Raw genomic sequence first — 23,571 nt, 5'->3', positions numbered from 1 at the left:
ACCAGAGTAGGAATCGTCAGAGGAATACCAACTGAATGGACACCAGAGGATATTCAAAATTTCATTAAGGTCCCTGCCGGGTGTGGCCCAATAATCAAATCTAGGCGCCTTAATTTCAAAAAAAACAACTATCAGGACGGTACGTTCAAGTGGTTCCCATCGGAAACGGTGGTGTTAACCTTTGACGGTCAGGTCTTGCCCAAAAGGATATTCGCTTGTTTCAACTCTTTCCAGGTGGAGGTATACACGTTTCCCACAACACAATGCCACAATTGTTGTAGATACGGACACACAAAAATGACGTGCCGATCAGCCCCTCGCTGTTTCCGCTGCGGTGGTAATCATACGGGTGACAAATGCGAAGAAGATAGCGGTATTACAAAATGTGTGAACTGTAGGGGTGAATCCGGCCATCCTGCGACTAGTAAGGCTTGTCCCGAATACACTAGACAGTGTAATATTAAAAAAAACTATGTCAGAGAGTAATATTTCCTATTCAGAAGCAAACAAAATCCATCCTACATTAGGTAAGTCATATGCAAACGTGGTAACATCTTCGGCAACGAACACAACTTCACATAAAAAAACTGTATTCTTGAAACCTCGTTCTCCACCTCCTACCCGCAAAGGCTACGATAAAGCTGCCCATATGGCCCTCATTAATGAAGAAGCAGATTCCTTGCCCAATGGATCAGCGTTAAACAATCCATATGCCTCATCACCTTCGGAAATTATTATTGCCCTACTCTCACAAATCGTATCTACCATTTCGAAATTGAAATGGTCCCCATCGAACAATTTGATGTCCCACGTTGCCTCTTTCCTTCCTTTACTTTCCTCTTTTATTTCAACTTTCAATAATGGATCAGTTGATCCTACAGTTGAACATTCGGAGCATCCTCAGTAAAAAACACGATTTAACTTTTTTAATTAACAAATATAAACCTAAGATCCTTGCACTGTCAGAAATATGGCTCAAGCCGGAGACAAACTTCCGAATCCCAGGATTCGTCAACATCCGTGACGATAGACAAGATGGTTACGCCGGCTGTGCTATATTAATTAAAGATAATATTACATTTAAAGTAATTTCAGTCCCCCCAGTTGAAGGTTTACATATTGTCGTTATACAAATTAAAAAATATACTCTTGTATCTCTCTACATACCAGACCCTTCGAAATTTATTTTGGATGAACTATTATTAATTTTACAATCCCTACCTCCCCCATTACTAGTACTGGGGGATTTTAACTGTCATAATCAGGTATGGGGCAGTGGTAAGACTGAACCTGAAGGCATTCGGCTACTTAAAATAATTGACGAATGCAACCTGTGCATTCTGAACTCCGGTTCTGCCACTAGACGCACACGCCCCAGCGAAGTTAAAAGCGCGGTAGATGTTTCATTGTGTTCACCCGATTTAGCTTCCCTATTGACATGGGAAGTTCTAGATTCATCTTTTGGAAGTGATCATTTCCCCATTTTAATAGATTTTCCACCTTTGGATCTTAAAAATAAAAGCCCAATGGTTCCTCTTCTCAAATTTAATATAATCACTGACAGATGGAAGGAGTTTAAAGATAATCAAGCTGATTTTGGTTCATTACTGATTCCTATTTCTCCTGATAGAATTGAGGACTGTGCCATGTCTTTTACGAAAGCTCTTAATAAATGTGCGGAAACCGTTTTTCCGTTTAAAAATGCAGCATCTGATAAAATTCCGTCCCCCCCATGGTGGGACCAGCAGTGCACCAATAAAGTTAAAGAAAGGAAAAATGCTGAAAAACAATATCGGTTAAATCTCACCCAAGATAACTACCAATTGCTTAACAAAATATCAGCTGAAACTAAGTTATTTCTGCGGTCTAAGAAGAAGGAAGGATGGAAATCATTTTGTGCATCTATTTCCCCTACCACTCCATCGGGCATAGTGTGGAAAAACATCCGAAAATACAGAGGCTCTAAAAACCTGACTTCTTATACCCACCCAACCTCCCCTGAATGGGCTGATGATTTCATGGATATGCTGGCTCCTCAATATGCTCCGAATGAACTGGAGACTAATTTTGGGTACTGCCTAAATTCTCCTGAACCTCTTGATTCTCCATTTACGATCGTAGAATTAAAAAACGTCTTAAGTTCTGTGAGTGATTCCACTCCTGGGCTGGATGGTATTCCCTATTCCTTCCTATGTAATTCCAATGATCAATTTTTGCAGTATTACTTAGATCTGGTTAATACTATTTTCATTTCTGGTTACATACCCGAATCGTGGCGACCTCAATTAGTTATGCCTATTCATAAGACCAACAAAGATCCATCAGACCCACGTTCATACCGTCCTATAGCTCTGTCATCAGTTATGTTAAAGATTATGGAACACCTAGTTAAGAATCGATTGGAGTGGTTTGTGGAGGGGAATGATTTATTGGCCAGGTCACAGTACGGTTTCAGGAAGGGAAGAAGTACCTCCGATAGCCTTGGTATATTTACAACCGATATTCGATTGGCCTTTTCTCGTAATAAATCAGTGGTCGCGGCATTCCTTGATATAACAGCTGCATATGATAATGTTCAGCTTCCCTCTCTCAGGAAGAAACTTCATGAGCTGAGAGTTCCGGCGAGACTGAGCAGTTTCATTATGTTAATGCTGTGCGATCGACACATTACATTTCGTGGCAATTGTAATACAATATCGCCATCTAGAAATGTCTGGAAGGGCCTACCCCAAGGGTCAGTGCTTAGCCCCCTTTTATTTAATATTTATACTTCTGATTTGGAACGACATGTTGGACAATCGAATATCCTCCAATATGCTGACGACATTCTTCTTTTCTTCAGCCACTCTAATATAGAAAGAGCGGCTGAAGCAGTCTCAACGTCATTAGAGTCTCTTAATGTGTGGTTGGAAGAACACGGTCTTGATTTGTCCACAGAAAAAAGTAATATTGTCATCTTCTCTAGGAAACGTAGGATTCCGGATGTTTCAATAACAGTTAAAAATAACCCAATCCCAATAAAATCCCAAATTAAGTTTTTAGGACTGATATTAGACTCAAAACTTACAGGATTACCCCACTGCGAATATGTAGCTACAAGATGTGAACGGAATATTAACATTCTTAGATGCTTATCCGGAGTATGGTGGGGAGCACATCCGTTTTCCCTGAAGCTTTTATATAATGCAATTATCAGAAGTGTGTTAGACTATGGGACATACTTATTGGAGCCAGCTAGTAAGGTGGGTATAGGCTATCTAGATCGCGTCCAAGCTAAGGCACTCCGGGTAATACTAGGGGCTATGAGATCAAGTCCAATTAATGCTATGCAGGTGGAGTGTTTGGACCCTCCCCTTGATCTTCGCCGACAGTATTTGTCTGACCGATATTTGTTTCGAGTTTTACAATACACGACCCATCCCATGTACTATAAAATTAAATTACTAGAGGAATATGCTTGTAGAAACAAATATTGGGTAAACAAACGCCCTCCATGTCTGGTCAATAGCTTCCGCAAATTCAATAACATCCGGGATCCTGTACACCACTCTCTGAAACTTCCAGTATTTGAACACCCATATGAAACGGTTATACTTCGCCCTCGGGTACTACTAGATTTTAAAATCCCAAAAAATGATCCTCTGGCAAATGTTCGTTCCAGATCTATCCTAGGGGAAGAGTGGGCGGAGTGGCACACACTGTACTCTGATGCCTCTAAACTATCACCTCAGGGCTGCGTTGGGGTTGGAACTTATCACACCCAATATGAAATCGTCCAAAAGACAAAATGTCCACCAGAGTCTTCGGTGTTTACTGGGGAATGTCTAGGCATTCTTAAGTGTCTGGAATATATTCTCCTGGGAAGGCTTAGCCGTTCTATTATCTTTTCTGATTCCCGTAGTGCCTTAGAAGCACTATTGACAAATCCTTTCTCCTCTAAGTTACACAGCCCACTCACTTTCCTAATTAAAGAAGCATTAATACTCTGTAACAAAAGAAAGCTGGAAGTGGTGTTGGCTTGGATTCCAGGTCACGCTGGTATAGTGGGCAATGAAAGGGCGGACCAAATAGCTAAAGAGGCAGTAGTGCATGGCGATAAGTTCCCGTTTAAAAATTATTGTTACGATCTTTTATCCTTACCAAAAGTTTATTTATATAACTCCTGGAAATCGCGTTGGAGATCGGGTACTAGAACAAAAGCACGCCACTATTATAAAATACAACCAGACATCCCTCACAAGCCATGGTTCTCTAAATTAACTTTAAAAAAATCATCAACTTCCTCAATCATCCGTATGAGACTTGGCCATTGCGGTTCTGCAGTATTTCTTAAAAAACTTAGAATACATGACACGTCTGTATGTGAGTGCGGTCTAGAAGAGGGTACATTAAATCACATTCTATTATCTTGTCCTCGCCTAGATCATAAACAATTATATCGTGGTTTGATAAAACAAAAAATTCCGTTACCCACACACGTATACTCCCTTCTGTCGTTTAACCCACGAGTATTTAGATTTATAGCAATATTTTTAGAGACTAATAAACTCAAAATCTAACAAATAACATGATGTTTTAACCCTTTAAAGTAAGTATTTGTTTTAATTGGTAACTCACACACTAATATCCGTAGTCGGTAGGTATTATGAATTGTACTAACCCTTTATAAATTCTATCATCTAACAATTATTTTTTCAGCCCAGTTCTGAGTCTGCCAATAATCATTGAATTTCTTCTTCGTAATCTTTTCCTTTATTATATTGACGTGAAGCTGGCAAAAATGTCTTAAGACGATTGCCATAACATAAAAAAAAAAAAAAAAAAAAAAAAAACGACGCTATTAACATTAATTTAAACTTGCATGAATGATGATATTTCCGTCCATTGATGATGAAGAATGATGACTCGTAGAAAAAGTATTGTATACAATAGTGATATAATTAAGCTTTTCACTCTCGTACCGTACTATTAGGCCACTCAGCATTGTTTTATATCGCGATTGTATAAAATACTATTATAGCTTAATCGTCAAATTTTGGTTGTGCAATAAAAATCCTTGGCAGATTGAAACATCCTTTGCCTGAAGTATTATACGGATTGTATTAATTTTTAAAACTAAATCCATTATTCCCTTGGGAATAAAATAGTAGGTACGTTATGCTACAGTACACGTAGACGCAATGATACCTTTAAACAGCAAATGTGATGAAAAAATATTTACTAACTATTGATCCATCGATCAGTTAAAACAAATGTAAAATTTTACTTAAAATAATAATCAAACGCCTGCTAATCCAGAAATACTACGGACCAGGTGACCACACATTAGGAATTTATTGGATAATGAAATAATAGATTATATATTCTGTGATAATAGTAGGTACATTACGTCAGATGCCGGGAAAGAAGGGCTTACAGGCTGAGTAGGTATATGCCGCAATAAAAATACTGCATACTTACTATTTGGGCTGGTGGGTTATAATAATATAAACATGCAAGATAAAGAAAACACGCAATTAGTAAATTATGACCGATTAGCTGAGCAACAAAGACCTCCCCATTATCTGTATAACAAGCTATGAACTTTGCGCTTATAACAAAGGCGCTGATATAGTTATTTATCAAAAAACTTCATGTATTTTTGGGTCATTAACCAATCCAATTTGTCAATACGTATTAACAATTTGGAACGACTTATAAACAGGTAATCCTAACACTTTTAAGCACCTCGCCCCGATTTTTAATTTAACGTAGGTACTGCAGTGATCATCAGAATGTCTAAATGACTTACAGGTAACTGACTCGTACAGAGGTAATATAATAAACAAGTATTAATGATAGCTATTGAGCAAGATTTAATCATAACTATCATAATCATACCTACGCTTAAAATTTCACCATATGACTTCACCGCCTGATAATGGAGTGAGTACTACCGTGTAATCGATAACGATATATAGATTCACATTTAAGCATATATTCTCTGAGGAACGATCAGTATTGTTTGACCCAAAAATTGTGTCAAGTGGGATAAGCGGAGATAAAAGTGTACCTACACAGATATTACGATAATATCGTAAATATCGTAATCTATATCGCTCTTCTGTATTGGCGCGAACGAGCCAGGCTGCGTTTCGACCGACATTCGACGTCTAGCGTCAACAATTGTCTTTTCGGCTAGGCCGGCACGATTACTTGCGTCTTGTCTTGACTGACCATCTAAACTTTTGGAGTGTCGTCGCGAAAACTGCGATTTCGAATATAGGCTTGGAATCAAAAGACGCGATTTAATTTGAATGTTTACAGTCCAGTGACACATTGTTACCTTCAGCCCTCAAACTAACACTAGTTTGAAGTTCCTTGGGCCATTTTGATCCGTATAGCTTTTTGTAGAGTCGTTGCACCACCGCGGGTGGTAATAAAATTTTACCTGTACCATTTTAATAGTTACGCGTGCGGTCTTGTGCACATATGTCACTTTCATCCAATAGCTACCTAATTGTAAGTTCATTTTTAGATTCCATCAATTCTGTTTCTGCCTGTGTGAGACGTGCGTTTAGCTGAATAACTATGTATTTATATTATGACATTAATATAAATATTAGTATGAGTACCATTATGTTATAAGAGGAGATCAGAAATAAGAAGTAGATAAGTACAAAATATCAAAAAACACAAACTTCAAATTTAAAAATCATAGTTTCTGATATGTATAATAAAGTTATTCAGTGTTAATTAAGAATTGACTTTATCTGTACTATAATTGATATGAGCTCGAGTACGTATTACGTTTGCACATGAAGCTGATAAGGCCAACGCGATAACACTGAATTCAATCGATGTAAATAGTAATCAAGTACCCTAATAGGTACCGACTACTAAAGAGTTTCGGTTTATGAAATTTAAAAAATGTATAGGTACCACAGTATTTGACAAATGTTAACTGGTTGTTAGTTCAAACATTGATGTAACAATAATAATTTGCGTGTCATCAGCGTATTATGATAAACTTGATATTATTTCAGTGTCAATGCCACCGCTATGATAATGACGATTTTATGACGTCAATTCGGCGACAATTTTTAGACTAATCTTAACAACATGCAAAACACTTTTCTTATGTGACATTTTTACATTCACTACCTGAACATTACATGGGTATTAGATGGACCAATGGTAAAAAGCAGACGGTATAACTAAAACTTAAGGTAAAAAATATCTTTGACAATTTTTCTTGAAAGTTCCGTTTGACAATTAGTTACCTGCTTGTCAGTTTCTTTCTTTATATAAAGATACCTATATAAATAATGCCGTATTACGGGCATAATATTTGGCATTCATGGCCATATAAAATATAATAATATTTATTATAAAAAAAACCGGTCAAGTGCGAGTCGGACTCGCCCACCGAGGGTTCCGTACAAACTTTCAAACTCCCCAGTTAAAATAAAAAAAATAAAAAATAAAAATATTTTTATTGCCATAACTACCAACACAAATACATAAGAAAAAATTAGAAACAAAATGGATAAAAAAACTTAAACAATGTAGCAGTAGAAATAAGAATAATAAAAAAAAAAAAAACCTAAAATTAACATTAACTACATCTTAAACTATATTTACAGATAAACATTTGGTAGGCTTAGGCAATGGGTACCCGTCTCAGCTTGTTGCCAGATATATAGGTACATATATCCAGCGCTGGTTTTCAGATGGGCCCCTTTTCCTACGGGTCGGTCGTTCAGTTTCGGGATGCATAGGACAGAACCCCGTATCTTCCCCGTCTATTGTGCGTGTGTGTGCGTACGTGCGTGCATGCGTGTGTGCGTGCGTGCGTGCGTGCGTGCGTGTGTGTGTGTGTGTGTGTGTGTGTGTGTGTGTGTGTGTGTGTGTGTGTGTGTGTGTGTGTGTGTGTGTGTGTGTGTGTGTGTGTGTGTGTGTGTGTGTGTGTGTGTGTGTGTGTGTGTGTGTGTGTGTGTGTGTGTGTGTGTGTGTGTGTGCGCGCGCGCGTGTGTGTGTGTGTGTGTGTGTGTGTGTGTGTATAAATATAGATATATTATGTATGTTTGTGTAAAGTACAAAGTGCATGTAAAGTTGCTACATATATAAATTGCGTATAGGTATATATAAATGTATAGGTATGTATTACTTACTTAGTTCTTTAAGGGAGATTTCCTTTCTGTAATTTAAGTAAATGTGCTCTAACCAACTTCTTAAATTGCAGCAACGGCATAGGATTTCTTAGTGGTGGTGGTAGATCATTCCATATTTTCGTTGCTGCATATTTGAAACCTCCCTAAAGAACTTTGTTTTGTGCTTAGGGATAAGCAAAGCGTACTGTCTGTGACTTCTTACTGGCTTATTTGCATCGTTTGCCCACTTCAGTTGCTCATAAAGATAAAGCGGTTTCCCCAACTCTAAGATTTTATGTAATGTACACGATAAATGGAGGTGTCGTCTATTTTCCATTTTTAGAATGTTTTTGACATTTAAATATGGTGTAATATGTGCTCTCTTAGGGATATCGTAACAAAAACGTGTACAAGCGTTCTGAACTCGTTGTATGGACTTTTTTGTTTTTGCTAATAACCTAGGACCATAGACAGTGTCTGTATAGTTAAATGGGGATAGTACTAGAGATTCCACAAGGATTTCTCTTACTTTTTCGGACAGGTATTTCCTACAGCTGTATAAAGTTTTTAGACGAAAGAATGCATTCCGTATCTTGATATCAACATGATGTTCGAATCTTAATTCTCCATCCATAATAAGCCCCAGATTCTTAGCAAATGGCACCTGTGGCACAGACTCCGAACCTATGACAACTTTGGGGTTTTGCTTTATAATTTTTTGCCTTTGCCATTTACTACCCATTACAACAAACTGTGACTTAGATGGATTTAGAACCAGATTGTTTTTTACAGACCAGTCCGCTATTGTATTCAGGTCGTCGTTTATTTTATGTAGGGCTATATTCATCTCTTGTGGTTTGAAGGAATAATAAAGTTGCGTGTCGTCTGCATACAGGTGCACATTGCAGTGCTTGAGTTTAGGCACGAGATCAGCCGTGTACATTATAAATAACAGCGGACTTAACACAGATCCCTGCGGCGTTCCCCTGTTAACCTGCCGTATCTGTGATGCAACTATATCACCCTGGTCTACTTGTAGCTCCACATACTGCTGTCTGCCCGTCAGAAAAGACTGAAACCATTTACGCGACGGTTGGGATATTCCATAGTACGCCATTTTTGAGAGCAGCAGTGATGGATTGATGCAATCGAAAGCACGAGAAAAGTCTAATAGCACGATAATTGAGCCCTTTCCCTCGTCCGCTGCTGTTATTACATCGTCCGTGACCTTCGCTAGAGCTGTCGCTGTACCATGCATACTGCGGAACCCGGACTGCTGTTTAGGTAATAACTCCTTTTCCTCAAGGTATCTGCCCAACTGCTCGCATACTATCCTTTCCATTATCTTCGAAAGAATTGGGAGAATGCTAACTGGCCGTAAATCTTTATATTCTTCCATTTTGTTATTTTTAGGAATTGGCCGTATTTTCGCTAATTTCCAATCCTCTGGAAAAATGCCTGTCTCAATTGATGCGTTTACAATGTGTGTTATTATAGGTAGCGTGATATCCAGAGTGAGTCGTATCATGTCCATTGATATGTTGTCGTGTCCACTAGCCTTGGTCTCAACAGAGCGTATTATTTTAAGTATGTCTGTTTCCGTGGCCTTTTCAATGTTAAACGTGCAACTATTGCATCTGTTACACTCGAAGAATGTCTGTGTTTCAGCATCTGTTTTTCCGGAACCTGGGACTTCAAGAAAAAAATCATTCAGCACATTCGGATTGCATAGATGTTGCGGTATTTGTGGTTTCGTTTTATCTCCCGTTATAGCGCAGTTCCTGATGTGTGCCCACATATTTTTGGGATGATTTTTATTTTTATTAACAAAATAAGTAAAGTAGGCTGTTTTCTCACGCTCTAAGGCTCCGTTTGTATAATTTCGTAAGTTTTTGTAGTAGTCTTTATGTGCCTGGGATCCAGATTTTTGCGCTTTAGCCCACGCGGAGTCGCGTAAATTCATCATCAGTTTGATATTATCCGTTACCCATGGATACGACTTATCATTTATTCGTGAACGTCTGACCGGTGCGTGCTTATCGAACAAGGTTGCAACTAGATAATTAAAAAACTTCACCTTTTCGTCTACCCCATTGAGTTTTATTATATCTCCCCAAGGTAGGCAATTTAGATCGTGGTTAATAATATAAATAATCTCATGTTTTCACATAACTCTAACGACTTGACTAGAAGACAAAAGTATAGGTACCTACTAATGAGCATTATTATGTATAGCGCCATCTCTCGGTAACTAATTTGCGCGACCATAGTATGTTGGTTTTTCAGGGATTATTCTTTATAATGTTAACCGATTTAAACAATTTTTACTTTATTGGAAAGAAGATGATTTACGTAACATCTCGTATTAACTTGAAGTACTATATACATCCGCAAAGGTGGGTAAATTAAAAGTAAAAATCTGAAAAGATTATTGTGAATTAAAAAAAAGTTTTCAAGATACAAACACGATTATATTTTTCCTGTAATACTTAGCATAAAACCAATGTTTCCTAAAATTTTCATAAGTTTTCGTTGATAGACTTCAGAGATAAGGTTTTTTTTCCACAAGAAAAAAATTATAAAAAATAGTTTATTTACGTTTAATTTGAGCTCTTTCTAACGATACCCCACTTGACCTAGTGACTTAAAATTTACAGTTTGCCCCCCTTTCATTTTGGCCATTTTCTACAATTAAAATTAATAAATTCAAAAAAATTATACCTTCTATTTGTAGAGGTTTACAATGTTCACAACTATTCCAAATTTCAAGTTGATAGCATTAGTAGTTCTCGAGATATTTAGGAATGTGACAGACGGACAGACAGACGGACAGAGTCGCACCATAAGGGTTCCTGTTGTACCTTTTTGGTACGGAACCTTAAAAAATTGTTGTAAAAAAAATAATGAGTTGTACTCGTATATTTTTCAAATGGTCATAATTATAAGTATTATAACTCTAAAACTACGAAAAATCCAAACAAAATACAGTAGCGGAAAATAATCTATCATATTTTTAGGGTTCCGTACCAAAAAGGTACAACAAGAACCCTTATGGTGCGACTCTGTCCGTCTGTCTGTCCGTCTGTCACATTCCTAAATATCTCGAGAACTACTAATGCTATCAACTTGAAATTTGGAATAGTTGTGAACATTGTAAACCTCTACAAATAGAAAGTGTAATTTTTTAAATTTATTAATTTTAATTGTAGAAAATGGCCAAAATGAAAGGGGGGCAAACTGTAAATTTAAGTTACTAGGTCAAGTGGGGTATCGTTGGAAAGAGCTCAAATTGAACGTAAATAATATATTTTTTATAATTTATTTGTTGTGGAAAAAAAAAGAATTTTGAAGGAAAATGTAAAAAAAATACCGTTCCCCCCACTTATCTCCGAAGTTTACCAACGAAAAATTATGAAAATTTTAGTAAACATTGGTTTTATGCTAAATATTACAGGAAAAATATAATCGTGTTTGTATTTTGAATACTTTTGTTTTAATTCACAAAAAACTTTTCAGATTTTTACATACAACATACAATCACGCCTGTATCCCATAAAGGGGTAGGCAGAACACATGAAACTACTAAAGCTACAGTGCCACTCTTGGCAAATAAGGGGTTGAAAGAAAACGAAACTGTGACACTGCAGTGACAGGTTGCCAGCCTCTCGCCTACGCCACAATTTAACCCATATCCCACAGTCGCCTTCTACGACACCCACGGGAAGAAAGGGGGTGGTGAAATTCTTAACCCGTCACCACACAGGTTTCAGATTTTTACTTTCAATTTACCCACCCTTGCGGATGTATATCGTACTTCAAATTAATACGAGATGTTACGTCAACCATCTTCTGTCCAATAAAGTAAAAACTGTTTAAATCGGTTAACATTATAAAGAATTATCCCTGAAAAATCAGGTCGCGCAAATTAGTTAGCAAATTGACCGGGAGATGGCGCTATACAGTGCCTATACTTTTGTCTTCTAGTCAAGTCATTAGAGTTACCTAGTCTAGCCATAAGTTCTGTTACAAATGAAAATAAACATATTTTTAAAATAATGTAATTTATTTACCACAAGTAAATGTTTATTTGTAGGTAAGTTAATAAGGTTTCTAAACAATATACTTTTTATTCAAAATGCCCGCCTTTAGCTATAGTACATGCCCTCAAACGATCCGGCCACTCGTCTATAGATTTACGCACTGTCTCCATTGGAAAATTTGCCACTGCTACCTTCAAAGATTTTTTTAGAGAATCGATATTGGTATGGCGTTTAGAGCAGACCATGTCCTCTAATACTGACCACAATTTATAGTCCAGGGGATTTAAGTCCGGACTAGAAGAGGGCCAATCATCTGCCTTGATGAAGTCCGGAACATTCCTTTGCAGCCAAATCTGGGTGGTGCGAGCTTTATGACCCGGGGCTGAGTCCTGTTGAAAGGTCCAGTGCACATTTTTAAACTTTGTATCGTTGAGTGGTTTAACTACTGTTTCTAAAACCGTATCCTGATACACTTTAGCTGAAATTTTTACTCCTTTTTCGCAAAAATGGATCTCAGAGACGCCTTGATACGACACACCCCACCAAACCATGACGTAAGCTGGATGATGACCTCGCTGAACCCTTCCAACTATCTCTTTAGCTTCTCGACAGTTGTGTGCGTATACTTGAGACTATACGCCATACCAATATCGATTCTCTAAAAAAATCTTTGAAGGTAGCAGTGGCAAATTTTCCAATGGAGACAGTGCATAAATCTACATATAGACGAGTGGCCGGATCGTTTGAGGGCATGTATTAAAGCTAAAGGAGGGCATTTTGAATAAAAAGTATATTGTTTAGAAACCTTATTAACTTACCTACAAATAAACATTTACTTGTGGTAAATAAATTACATTATTTTAAAAATATGTTTATTTTCATTTGTAACAGAACTTATAGCTAGACTAGGTATATGAAAATATGAGATTATTTTTACTAGGTAGTTTGAAAGAAAGTTTGTACGGAACCCTCGGTGGGCGAGTCCGACTCGCACTTGGCCGGTTTTTTTCTTACCCATTTGCATATTTATTTCATTAATTTAAAAAAAACGGCTATTGTGGTGTCGATGAAATTTACAATATAGGTGCATATGAAAACGACTATTTGGTCAACGTAAGGTTCATTTTTAAATTAAAACAACTCGTATGCCCGAGTTATGCAAGGCCCTGTGGGCCTCAAATAATAAAATAATGATTTGGTGTAATTTTCATGCCAACGACTTCTGAGATTGATAAATCCATCCATCTATATTATATTGTTAGTGGGATTCGCTATTTTGTGTTTTTATAATAAGAAGTTCGATATTAGTAACATACACGATCGGCGTGTGTAAAGTCTCTAATTAATCTAAGACTCGTAAGTATTCAAATACATATTTGTACTGTACATATTTGTAATGATGATCCAATAGTTGCTTACTTGATATAAAGTCTAATTTTAAGAATTTTCGACTTATTGTTTTCGATATGTACCAGTATGATAGATTTTTCCGCTACTGTATACTTATAACTTTTTAGTTTTCAATTATGACAGTGTAGTTCTGCGCTGTTAAAATTATTTGATTTTCACATAGTACACCGTGTATAGAGTGATTAGTGAAGGTGTGATTTAATTATCGGTAACACCTGCTAATTTGGTGATACGCGTTACTATCTTACGATGAGCTTACATTTATGAATTGTAAGCAATTTAATCGCCGTAAAATCGGCTGAAAGCATCTAAACTGACAAATGCCATCGATATTAGGTATCGTTTTTATTTCCTCATATTGAGCTGTGTAGTATACATACATATATACAATAACTAGGGACCCGCCCCGACTTCATACGGATTTATCGATATTATACATATAAACCTTCCTCGGGAATCACTTTTTATTTTAAGAATACCGCATCAAAATCCGTTGCGTACTTTTAAAGAGCTTATACACATAGGGACAGTCAGACCGAGGGAATCGACTTTGTTTTATTACTATGTAGTGATACAATGCTACGAAAATTTGCGAATATTTATGGTTTTGTAAAAACCGGTGGCCAATGATTCGTTTACACGAGCATCGAATACCAAACCAAGTTCCTAGATATTAAGTTAGGTTAATATGTAATTATTATAACCTTGAACTGCCTTGTTATTGTCATTTTCTATTTACTAAAATATGCTTAAGTACGTCTAGCTTTAATCGATAATGTGTAGGTATAATTTTAAAGATAAAGACTGGCAAAGCAAGGTTGATTGTGGTTCCGCCTCCGACTACTACATATCTTGGTTTTATGTTATTTCGTAGTTATGTGGAATTATAAATAAATACAGATAATATTATCCTCATTACTAAACAACGCGGTAAGCTAAGAGTGCGTGTGTTAGGGCTAGCAGAATGTGGGACAAAATTGTGTTATTCGTTACAATATGTTTAATAACTTTTTTTGTGAGGAAAATAATATCACCAAAACCGAGTAAAATACAGTTTTATTCCTATTTTGCTTTTTTCTACGTGGCAAGTTCTCTACTGGCATGTGTAATTTGGCCGTACTTCTTGTTGAGCCCGAAAAATGTAAGGAATGCAAAGTGAGTAAACAAACATAATTATATTTACTGCGATCATTCAAATTAAAGCTCGTTCAAAGAAAGCGGGTCATAGACTTTTTTAATTCATAGATGTTACTCGTACATATAATTGAAGTGATTATTTATTTTCTACTATTATGCTTTGTGAGAAAATTAAAAGTAATTATAACTTGTATGAATGTACGAGTATGTTACGGATATGAACTTTATTTGGATTTTAAACAATTATAAGACTAATAAAGAAATACTTACCCCTATTATTTCGGTATAGTGCAACACTTTATTTTGTTTTTATTTTCTGGCAACGCCAACTGACGCCTCCTTTGGCACGCCACATACAGACTTAAAATTCATAATCTTAAAAAAAACTTGTATGCAATCTGTCAGATCAATCTAAAAAATTCATCATCTTAAAAAACAAGAGTGTGTGTGGACAGTCGCGAAATTGTATGGAATTCCGTGCACTCGATCTGATTTTTGTAAGATTAAGATTTTTTCAGATTATGAATTTTAAGATTGTTGCCGGCCTTTCTCTACCGCTTCTATGTTCTACCGTTCCATCTATATCTCAGGCTACTTGCGAATTAAACTATTTTGCTATAATTTCATTTTAACCGTACATGCAGGGCAATCATGGCCGCGCGATAAATGATAAAACATCGGGATCGGGCCGTTCGTTACAAATAATACGATAGGGACGGCCTGCACGGGAAGCATGGTCGCGCGATAGACGATAAAATAGCAGGCCGTCGATATCGCACTATTTGTAAGTGCGATAGGGACGGCCTGATATTTTATCATTTATCGCGCGACCATAATTGCCTGCCTGGACGTAATTCTGAAACACGGTTTTCAGATTGTCATCTTGAGATAAAATAAAAACTCGTAGAATTGTATTTATTGTCGACTAGGTAATATCACAACTGTAGCATTAACTAAAAGTAAAATGACTATGCACAGAAATAATCTCCTTACAATCATGGACAATAATGTGTTACATATAATATGACTAGCTGCTATAGTACATTACGATACAAGTGCGTAAAAAAGGAAGTTCGAAACGAGTGGCGATAAATTAAAACACGAGTTACGAATTTCCTTTTCGCACGTGTATATAATGAACAACTTCTCGCACTAGTGCGTAAAAAAACACCATCTGTACTGAAATAGTACATTTCGATACAAGTGCGTAAAAGAGGAAGTTCGAAACGAGTGGCGATAAATTAAAACACGACCGAAGGGAGTGTTTTAAATCGACACGAGTTACGAATTTCCTTTTCGCACGTGTATCGAACGACGTTTTTCAGTACAGGTGGCCCTCGGAAGTTTCGACCTGACATATAATGAACCACTTCTCGCACTAGTGCGTAAAAAAAACACCATCTGTACTGAAATAGTTATTTGTTATACAAGGGGGCAAAGTTGTATTTTAACGCCGAGTGTGGAATTGAAAAACGAGCAAGTGAAAGGATTCTATAGTTGAACCACGAGCGAAGCGATTGGTTCGAGAATAGAATCCTGAACTTGCGAGTTTTTTAACACACGAGAAGTAAAATACATTTGCACCCGAGTGTAACACAAAACTTTTCCCCTCACTGTAGCGAGGAAACTACAACGCATAAAATGCGTTTATCACTGCTTCCAGTAGTTCCACAGGTGGTAAATCATCTTTATTACTAGACTCACCTACTTTTATGAATTTTAAAGCAGTTATTTTGACATTATTCAAGGTCAAATTACTTTACCCACTAGTGGATAAAATGCGTTTTTACCCGCTGGTATTAAAGGACAAAACACGTGTTTCCGAGCTAGTGAGGGGAAAAAAGTTTATTAGTTGCTTGCGCCGCATTCAATAAGCACGCCTAATAATTTTAATTGTCGTGGTAGCGGTAGCCTAGTCAAACCAAACTTTTTTTTTATATCTAAATTATCACCCCCTTATTCATAAACGTTTGCTAAAGTTATCAAATATCGATAAAGTTTGTTTGTTCCTTTCCGACGTATTGGTGTGACAGAAAGGGACAAACGAACTTCATTGGCTTGACAACTTTAGCGAACGTTTATGAATAAGGGGGGTTAGTCATTAGTGCACGTGCAATTTAGTTAATTTATTATGTTAATATTAGTAATAATCACAACACAAGCCTTCTTGAGCTTACCGTGGGCCTCAGTCAATCTGTGTAAGAATGTCCTATAATATTTATTTATGCATTTATTTATTTATAATCTATGGAATGTATTTCCGGCAATAAATAATTTCATTTTCATTAATTTCATTTTTTCATTTCAATGCCATGTAGTTTTGCTAAACAATGATGCACACGCTATATTCCTTCGCTAATTATTCATTATATTCCTTTGTCTATTGTATAGGTAAATGCGGGCGACAAACCAAGACCCACAATTTTGATAAAATTCCCCTTGGTGGAATATTTTTCTACGACGATGTATCTTCTCACATAATTTATAATTATGTTTCAGGGTATCCGCCAATATACTAAAGCATATAACAAAGTTATTAGACATAAAGTGGGAACTCCGGAATGGCGATATCCTAACAGAAGACCGAGGAGCTGTGATAGTATCTAATCATCAGTCTGCCTTTGACATCCTTGGTAAGAATTATTTGATCCTTCACTACGAATACCTACCATAAATTTACTTGCGATGGTCGTATACCTATAGTAAACATAACGCTATTGGCGCTTAAGCCTTCGATCGATTCGAATTTCGGAAAACTAGACCGATATAAAATATGTTCAACACACCAATTGATAAAGCCCTCTCGAGTCTTCAAAAACGGATGACTATAGGTATTTCTATAGTCATGCCATAAGAGCGTATCGAATATTTATTTGTGACATGTCACAGTCCTAAGCAGGCTGGTAGAATTGACCTACTTATAGTTGATGATTTTGAATCATAAATGTCTATTCTCGGTGGCAAAATTTGTTTGATATTCGTGTCTATACCTCCAAGATTCCACTTATGGAAGTCTTTCGCTTGCCCGGATGTCAATGTTCAGCACAAGAAGTTAACAAGAACTTTGACTTCTTGTAAGACAAATCACTATCAATTATATAATCTGGGTGCGTAGCCGAATGGCACCAACGCTCACGAAACGCTCACGAAACGAATCGCTAGTAGATATCTATCTCTATCGCTCTTGCATATTGGCGCGACAGAGCCAGACTAGCTTTCGCGGCGTTTCGTTTTCGTTTCGCGACGGAGAAATGCCATTCGGCTACGGGGCCTGGTCAAAACATTTCACGAGAATCGGTCGGGAATTGCGATCAGTCCCCGTAGCCGAAAGGCATTTCTGCGATGCGAAACTCCACCGAAACGCCCCAGAAAGATAGTCTGGCTCTGTCGCGCCAACACGAGAGATAGATAGATACGAAAAAGATATTATCGTGAGCGTTTGTGCATTCGGCTACGCATACAGGCTACGTAGCCAAATGCACAAACGCTAGCGATAATATCGATATCGTAGCTAAACTAGATAATTAGCTATCTCTATCGCTCTTCCGTATTAGCGCGACAGAGCCAGACTGTTTCGATTAGCCTCTAACGTCAACGATTGTCATTTCGGCTAGGCCGGTTGAGTACCCAAGCTTCCGCTAATATCGTTATCGTACCAAGCTCTGTCCATCGGTCTTCCGTATTGGTGATAACGACATTAGCATAAGTGATTGTGACGTTTGCTAAGTACCTACTCCGTAGAAAAACAATTGAAGACGATACGATACAGGTCAATTCTCCATACAAACGCTCTCGACTATTTCCTCCTTGGTTTTTGACGATAGAGCAATGATTTTTTCAACACAAATTATTATTTTTTTTATCTGTGTCGGACCGTTTTGATTTTTTTTGCTATTTTTATTTTAAAAGATGCTAGAGCCAATCAAACATTTCTAAAAACGGCCTATTTCAATATGGGTTAAAAAAAGGTGTGATACTCAAGATGGGTAACAATAAATTAGCCAAAAAATCTAAACGGTTCGACACAGATTATTTCATTGTCATTCAGATTCTCAAATTTCGTTCCGTTTAAATAAGTTTTGAAGGAGGAAACAGTCGAGAGCGGCACCTTGATTTTAAAGATTTTTTCGCAATATCTTTTAACTGAGTTGTTCTTAATGGATATTTTGTTTTCGATAAATCTAGTTAATAAAATAACACTAGTATAATTTAACGTAAATTCCCAAATTCCTTTCCATTTTAGCATTTTCGCTCCCGTAGCGTCTTAATAAAATTTAAAGTTAAATATGTACCCCAAGGCGGGCGAGGCCGACTCTTATTTTCATGTGTTACAATGTGGCAAGAGGTAAAAATGGAGGGGTACGTTATAAATGATGTGCACAACCTTGGGAGGCCCAAAAAACTATTAAAGCTATACTTGATTATTAGGTAGGAATTAATAGTTTAATAAGTTTAGTAACCTACTATAAATACGTATTTTATAGTATGTAATTAAAGGTTAAATAACATTAAATACGCTTGCTTATACTTTTTGCAATTTAAATTATTTATGTGCAAAGTGTAACTATACTTTATACTACTAGCTTTTGCCCGCGGCTTCGCTCGCGTTAGAAAGAGACAAAAAGTAGCCTATGGCACTCTCCATCCCTTCAAATATCTCCACTTAAAAAATCACGTCAATTCGTTGCTCCGTTTTGCCGTGAAAGACGGACAAACAAACAGACACACACTTTCCCACATATAATATTAGTATGGATAGTGGGACCAAACCGATCCAATCAATTTTATAAAAATAAAATTTAAGAAAAACCGCTAAGGTTTCGGTAACACCGCCAGGTGCTGGGCACAAGGCCCAAGCTGCTGGTGGTCAGCTGGGGCCACAAAGCCCACAAAGAGAGGAACCGACTTACTGCATTTGACCCTTGAGCCAGCCACCCAGCGATTCTTTATAGTGTTAGTGAAAGCTTTTCTCCCGGAACCTTTTATTATAATTTAAATCATATGTCCATGTGGGATAACTTGAATTAGGATGATATGGGTTAAATTGTAGCGTAGGCCAGAGGCTGGCAATCTGTCAATGCAATATCACAATTTCGTTTTCTTTCAACCCCTTTTTGCCAAGAGTGGCACTGAAACTTGAGTACCTACTTAGTTCATATGCTCTGCCTATCCCTTTATGGGATACAGGCGTGATTGTATATATGTACTGATGTTTTTGCTAATTGTTTCAGGCATGTTCAATGTGTGGGGAGTAGTTGGTAAAATGACAGCTATAGCCAAGAAGGAAATATTTTATGTATGGCCTTTTGGGTTGGCGGCATACTTTGCCGGTGTGGTCTTTATAGACCGCAGTAACGCTAAAAAGTCATACGAGCAACTGAAGATCACGTCAGATGTTATGGTGAATCAGAAGGTAAGTCATTATTTCTTTTGCAAATTAAGATATTCTGTCAATACAAAAGTGAAGATAAATAATAAATAAAAATAAATGCATAAATATTATAGGACATTCTCAGGACATTCTTAGGAGTCCCACAGTAAGCTCAAGATGGTTTATGTTAAAAAAAAACCGGCCAAGTGAGAGTCGGACTCGCCCACCGAGGGTTCCGTACAAACTTTCTTTCAAACTACCTAGTAAAAATAATCTCATATTTTCATATAACTCTAATGACTTGACTAGAAGACAAAAGTATAGGCACTAATGAGTATTATAGTGTATAGCGCCATCTCCCGGTCAATTTGCTAACTAATTTGCGCGACCTGGTTTTTCAGGGATAATTCTTTATAATGTTAACCGATTTAAGCAGTTTTTACTTTATTAGACAGAAGATGGTTTACGTAACATCTCGTATTAATTTTAAGTTCGATATACATCCGCAAGGGTGGGTAAATTGAAAGTAAAAATCTGAAAAGTTTTTTGTGAATTAAAAAAAAAGTATTCAAAATACAAACACGATTATATTTTTCCTGTAATATATAGCATAAAACCAATGTTTACTAAAATTTTCATAATTTTTCGTTGGTAAACTTCGGAGATAAGGGGGGGGGACGGTATTTTTTTTTACATTTTCCTTCAAAATTCTTTTTTTTTCCACAACAAAAAAATTATAAAAAATAGTTTATTTACGTTCAATTTGAGCTCTTTCCAACGATACCCCACTTGACCTAGTAGACCTTCCATTTTAGCCATTTTCTACAATTAAAATTAATATATTTAAAAAATTATACTTTCTATTTGTAGAGGTTTACAATGTTCACAACTATTCCAAATTTCAAGTTGATAGCGTTAGTAGTTCTCGAGATATTTAGGAATGTGACAGACGGACAGACACACGGACAGAGTCGCACCATAATAAGGGTTCCTGTTGTACCTTTTTGGTACGGAACCCTAAAAATACACCAACTAGTCAGGAATAGAATAGTCCATAATAGATAATAATTGTAAACTGGCACGTGGCTGTCACTGTGTTATCGTTTAATAAATAAATTATATTATCAAATCAATCTATCACTTATCCGCATTTTTAATGTAACCTAATATCACCACGTCAATTATGCAATGGACACTATATTATTATTAGGTATTATCAAAGGACTACGACTAATACTGGTACATACTCTTATTTATATACAGTTTCATAATTATTCCGAATATGACTGTACTTGTCGGACTGTACTAATGTCATCATCATCAAGTAAGGAAGACCTAGTCCGTTTTCACATTATCCGATCAGATATCGGATGTCGAAAGGATTTCAAATATTTCAATAGAAAAAATCCAAGATGGCGCCTGTAATGTATGGGATATCGGCCCTACATCCGATATCGGATCGGATCTGTTAGTTAATAGTATGTATGAATAAACTAGTAATTTTTTAAACCTTTCAAATTTTCAGGTTAAAATTTGGCTGTTCCCAGAAGGTACCAGGAACAAAGACTACACTAAAATGCTACCGTTTAAGAAAGGTGCATTTGCAATGGCAATATCTGCTCAAGTGCCCATCATTCCTGTAGTGTTCTCTCCATACTATTTCATAAATAGGAAAAAATATTTGTTTCAAAAAGGTACAGTATAAAGTAATTTTAATCACGTAATTTTGTTGACAAATGAGGCTTACCTAATTTGCTAATTTGCCTAACCAATCACCATTTACTTTGTGATAGCCATCGTATGTACTTATGTATCGTAGGTATGTATTGACTTGGCAGATTAATAACAATCTATTTTTTTCATAGATAGCAATTGAGCTGAAATTAGGTAGGTATACCTGTCAGATACTGAATCTTATTTCATGTATTTATTTTATGCATATTTAACTGTTTATTATTTTTAGGTCATATAGTCATTCAATGTCTCAAACCTGTTTCAACCAAAGGCATGACTTTAGACGACGTGCCGAAATTAATGGAGGAGGTGCGGACTTCCATGGAAGCTACATATGACCAGCTCGCTAATGAGGTAGTGGGCAATTTGCCGAAGAATTACCAGCACACAACAGTGGGATAACAATAGTATAAGGATGCTACGTTCACTCCAGGTCTATAACATATAGGAAAACAAGAAAAACTGAACCTATTGACTTGACTGTCCAAATTGTAGGAATGGGTCTCAGAGGACAATTGAACGCTAAGCGCCTTAACCTGCATTTAGAACCGAAATTGTATTGAAATTGTGCTCACTGATTTGTATGAGCTATTCATTAGATCAAAACTGATATGTGTACGATATTAACTGAAGAAGGAGATTGTAGTATGGAGATTTAAGATGAAATAAAAATAACTGATGTATTGAGATAATAAAAATAAAAAATAAAATACGTTTATTACCATAACACAAAAAGAGTACAGCAATGGAATAAAAAAGTAAGCAAAATAAGAGCTAAGTACGTGTTTTTTTTTCGTGCTTGGTAAAAATTCAGGTCTCAACTATGGCTACCGTTATAATACCCAGCGTTGATTTTCAGACTGATCCTTATCAAACACTTGCATGAAAGCTATTTGTGTCATATGATATTAGTAAAAATGAAGTACCTACATAGTTTTAGTCACAAAAATCTACCTTCAACTAGAATACCATCGCATAATTTATTTTCCAAATGTCTGTATTAAGTGGTATACTCACTAGTAACGGTTTTTAAAGGATTTGTTTAAACCAGAACCTTACCAAACCTGTAAATAAATAATATTTAGATAATTTAATAAACGCTATTATAATCGCTTTTATATAAAGTAAATTTTTTAATGCTGTCAATATTGTCATAAGCTTAACTTATCTATAAGTACCGCTATGTATCCTCCCTAGAATAAGTAGGTATCTAATTTAATTAATACCGAAATTGCACCGAATTTTGCAATGAGGTCAAAAACGAGATAAATATGATTGATTTAATTTTTAATTACGCTTACTTATTGTTATAGTTACTCATTTCATTTCACACAATTCCATCAAGTAAGACTTGATGAAGAGAAATCAAAAAAAAAAAAAAAAAAAATTGGTTGTCTGTAAAGTCGGTTTACGGACGGTAGTTTAACGTGATAACGTCAAACATTACAGTAGTATAGACAGGGGCGGTCAGAGTATAGCAAAAGGGGCCCGATTCTGGGACTTTTTTCACGTTTTTTTATTTATTTATTAAAAATACCAAAAGTTAACAGTATTTCACCAAAGCACTTATGTGGTAATATAATTATGTACATGTTAAATTGACATAAATAAAAGCAAACACACTCAAAAGTTAAACTATGGTTATTACATTAATCACCTAAGGAGTGTAGAGTCTATGAACCTTAAGAGTTTTCTGTAAAACACACCAACACTATCAGCAAATATGTCAATATCGTCTGTCTCCAAC

The 23,571-nt window shown here is 36.3% G+C and overlaps 1 protein-coding gene across 1 annotated transcript; it reads left to right on the top strand.

The window, feature by feature from the left end:
- Window positions 1–14,484: 14,484 nt before the first annotated feature.
- On the top strand, window positions 14,485–22,602 carry LOC125241098 (1-acyl-sn-glycerol-3-phosphate acyltransferase alpha-like). Its single transcript, XM_048149414.1, has 5 exons — window positions 14,485–14,737; window positions 17,219–17,352; window positions 19,951–20,132; window positions 21,616–21,784; window positions 22,054–22,602. Exons 1-5 carry the CDS (start codon window positions 14,547–14,549, stop codon window positions 22,224–22,226), a joined length of 849 nt encoding a protein of 282 aa, XP_048005371.1. The 5' UTR covers window positions 14,485–14,546; the 3' UTR covers window positions 22,227–22,602.
- Window positions 22,603–23,571: the final 969 nt, after the last annotated feature.

The sequence above is a fragment of the Leguminivora glycinivorella genome, chromosome Z (assembly GCF_023078275.1).
Source record: "Leguminivora glycinivorella isolate SPB_JAAS2020 chromosome Z, LegGlyc_1.1, whole genome shotgun sequence".
NCBI lineage: Eukaryota > Metazoa > Arthropoda > Insecta > Lepidoptera > Tortricidae > Leguminivora > Leguminivora glycinivorella.
Note: the sequence above shows the minus strand (reverse complement) of the source record. Positions and strands in the feature narration are given on the sequence as shown.

Coding starts and splice junctions, on each gene's coding strand:
- LOC125241098 (XM_048149414.1), top strand. CDS start 14,547: ATGTGGGACAAAATTGTGTTATTCGTTACAATATGTTTAATAACTTTT. Junction 20,133..21,615: donor ATGTTATGGTGAATCAGAAG/GTAAGTCATTAT, acceptor TCAAATTTTCAG/GTTAAAATTTGGCTGTTCCC. Junction 21,785..22,053: donor AAAATATTTGTTTCAAAAAG/GTACAGTATAAA, acceptor TATTATTTTTAG/GTCATATAGTCATTCAATGT.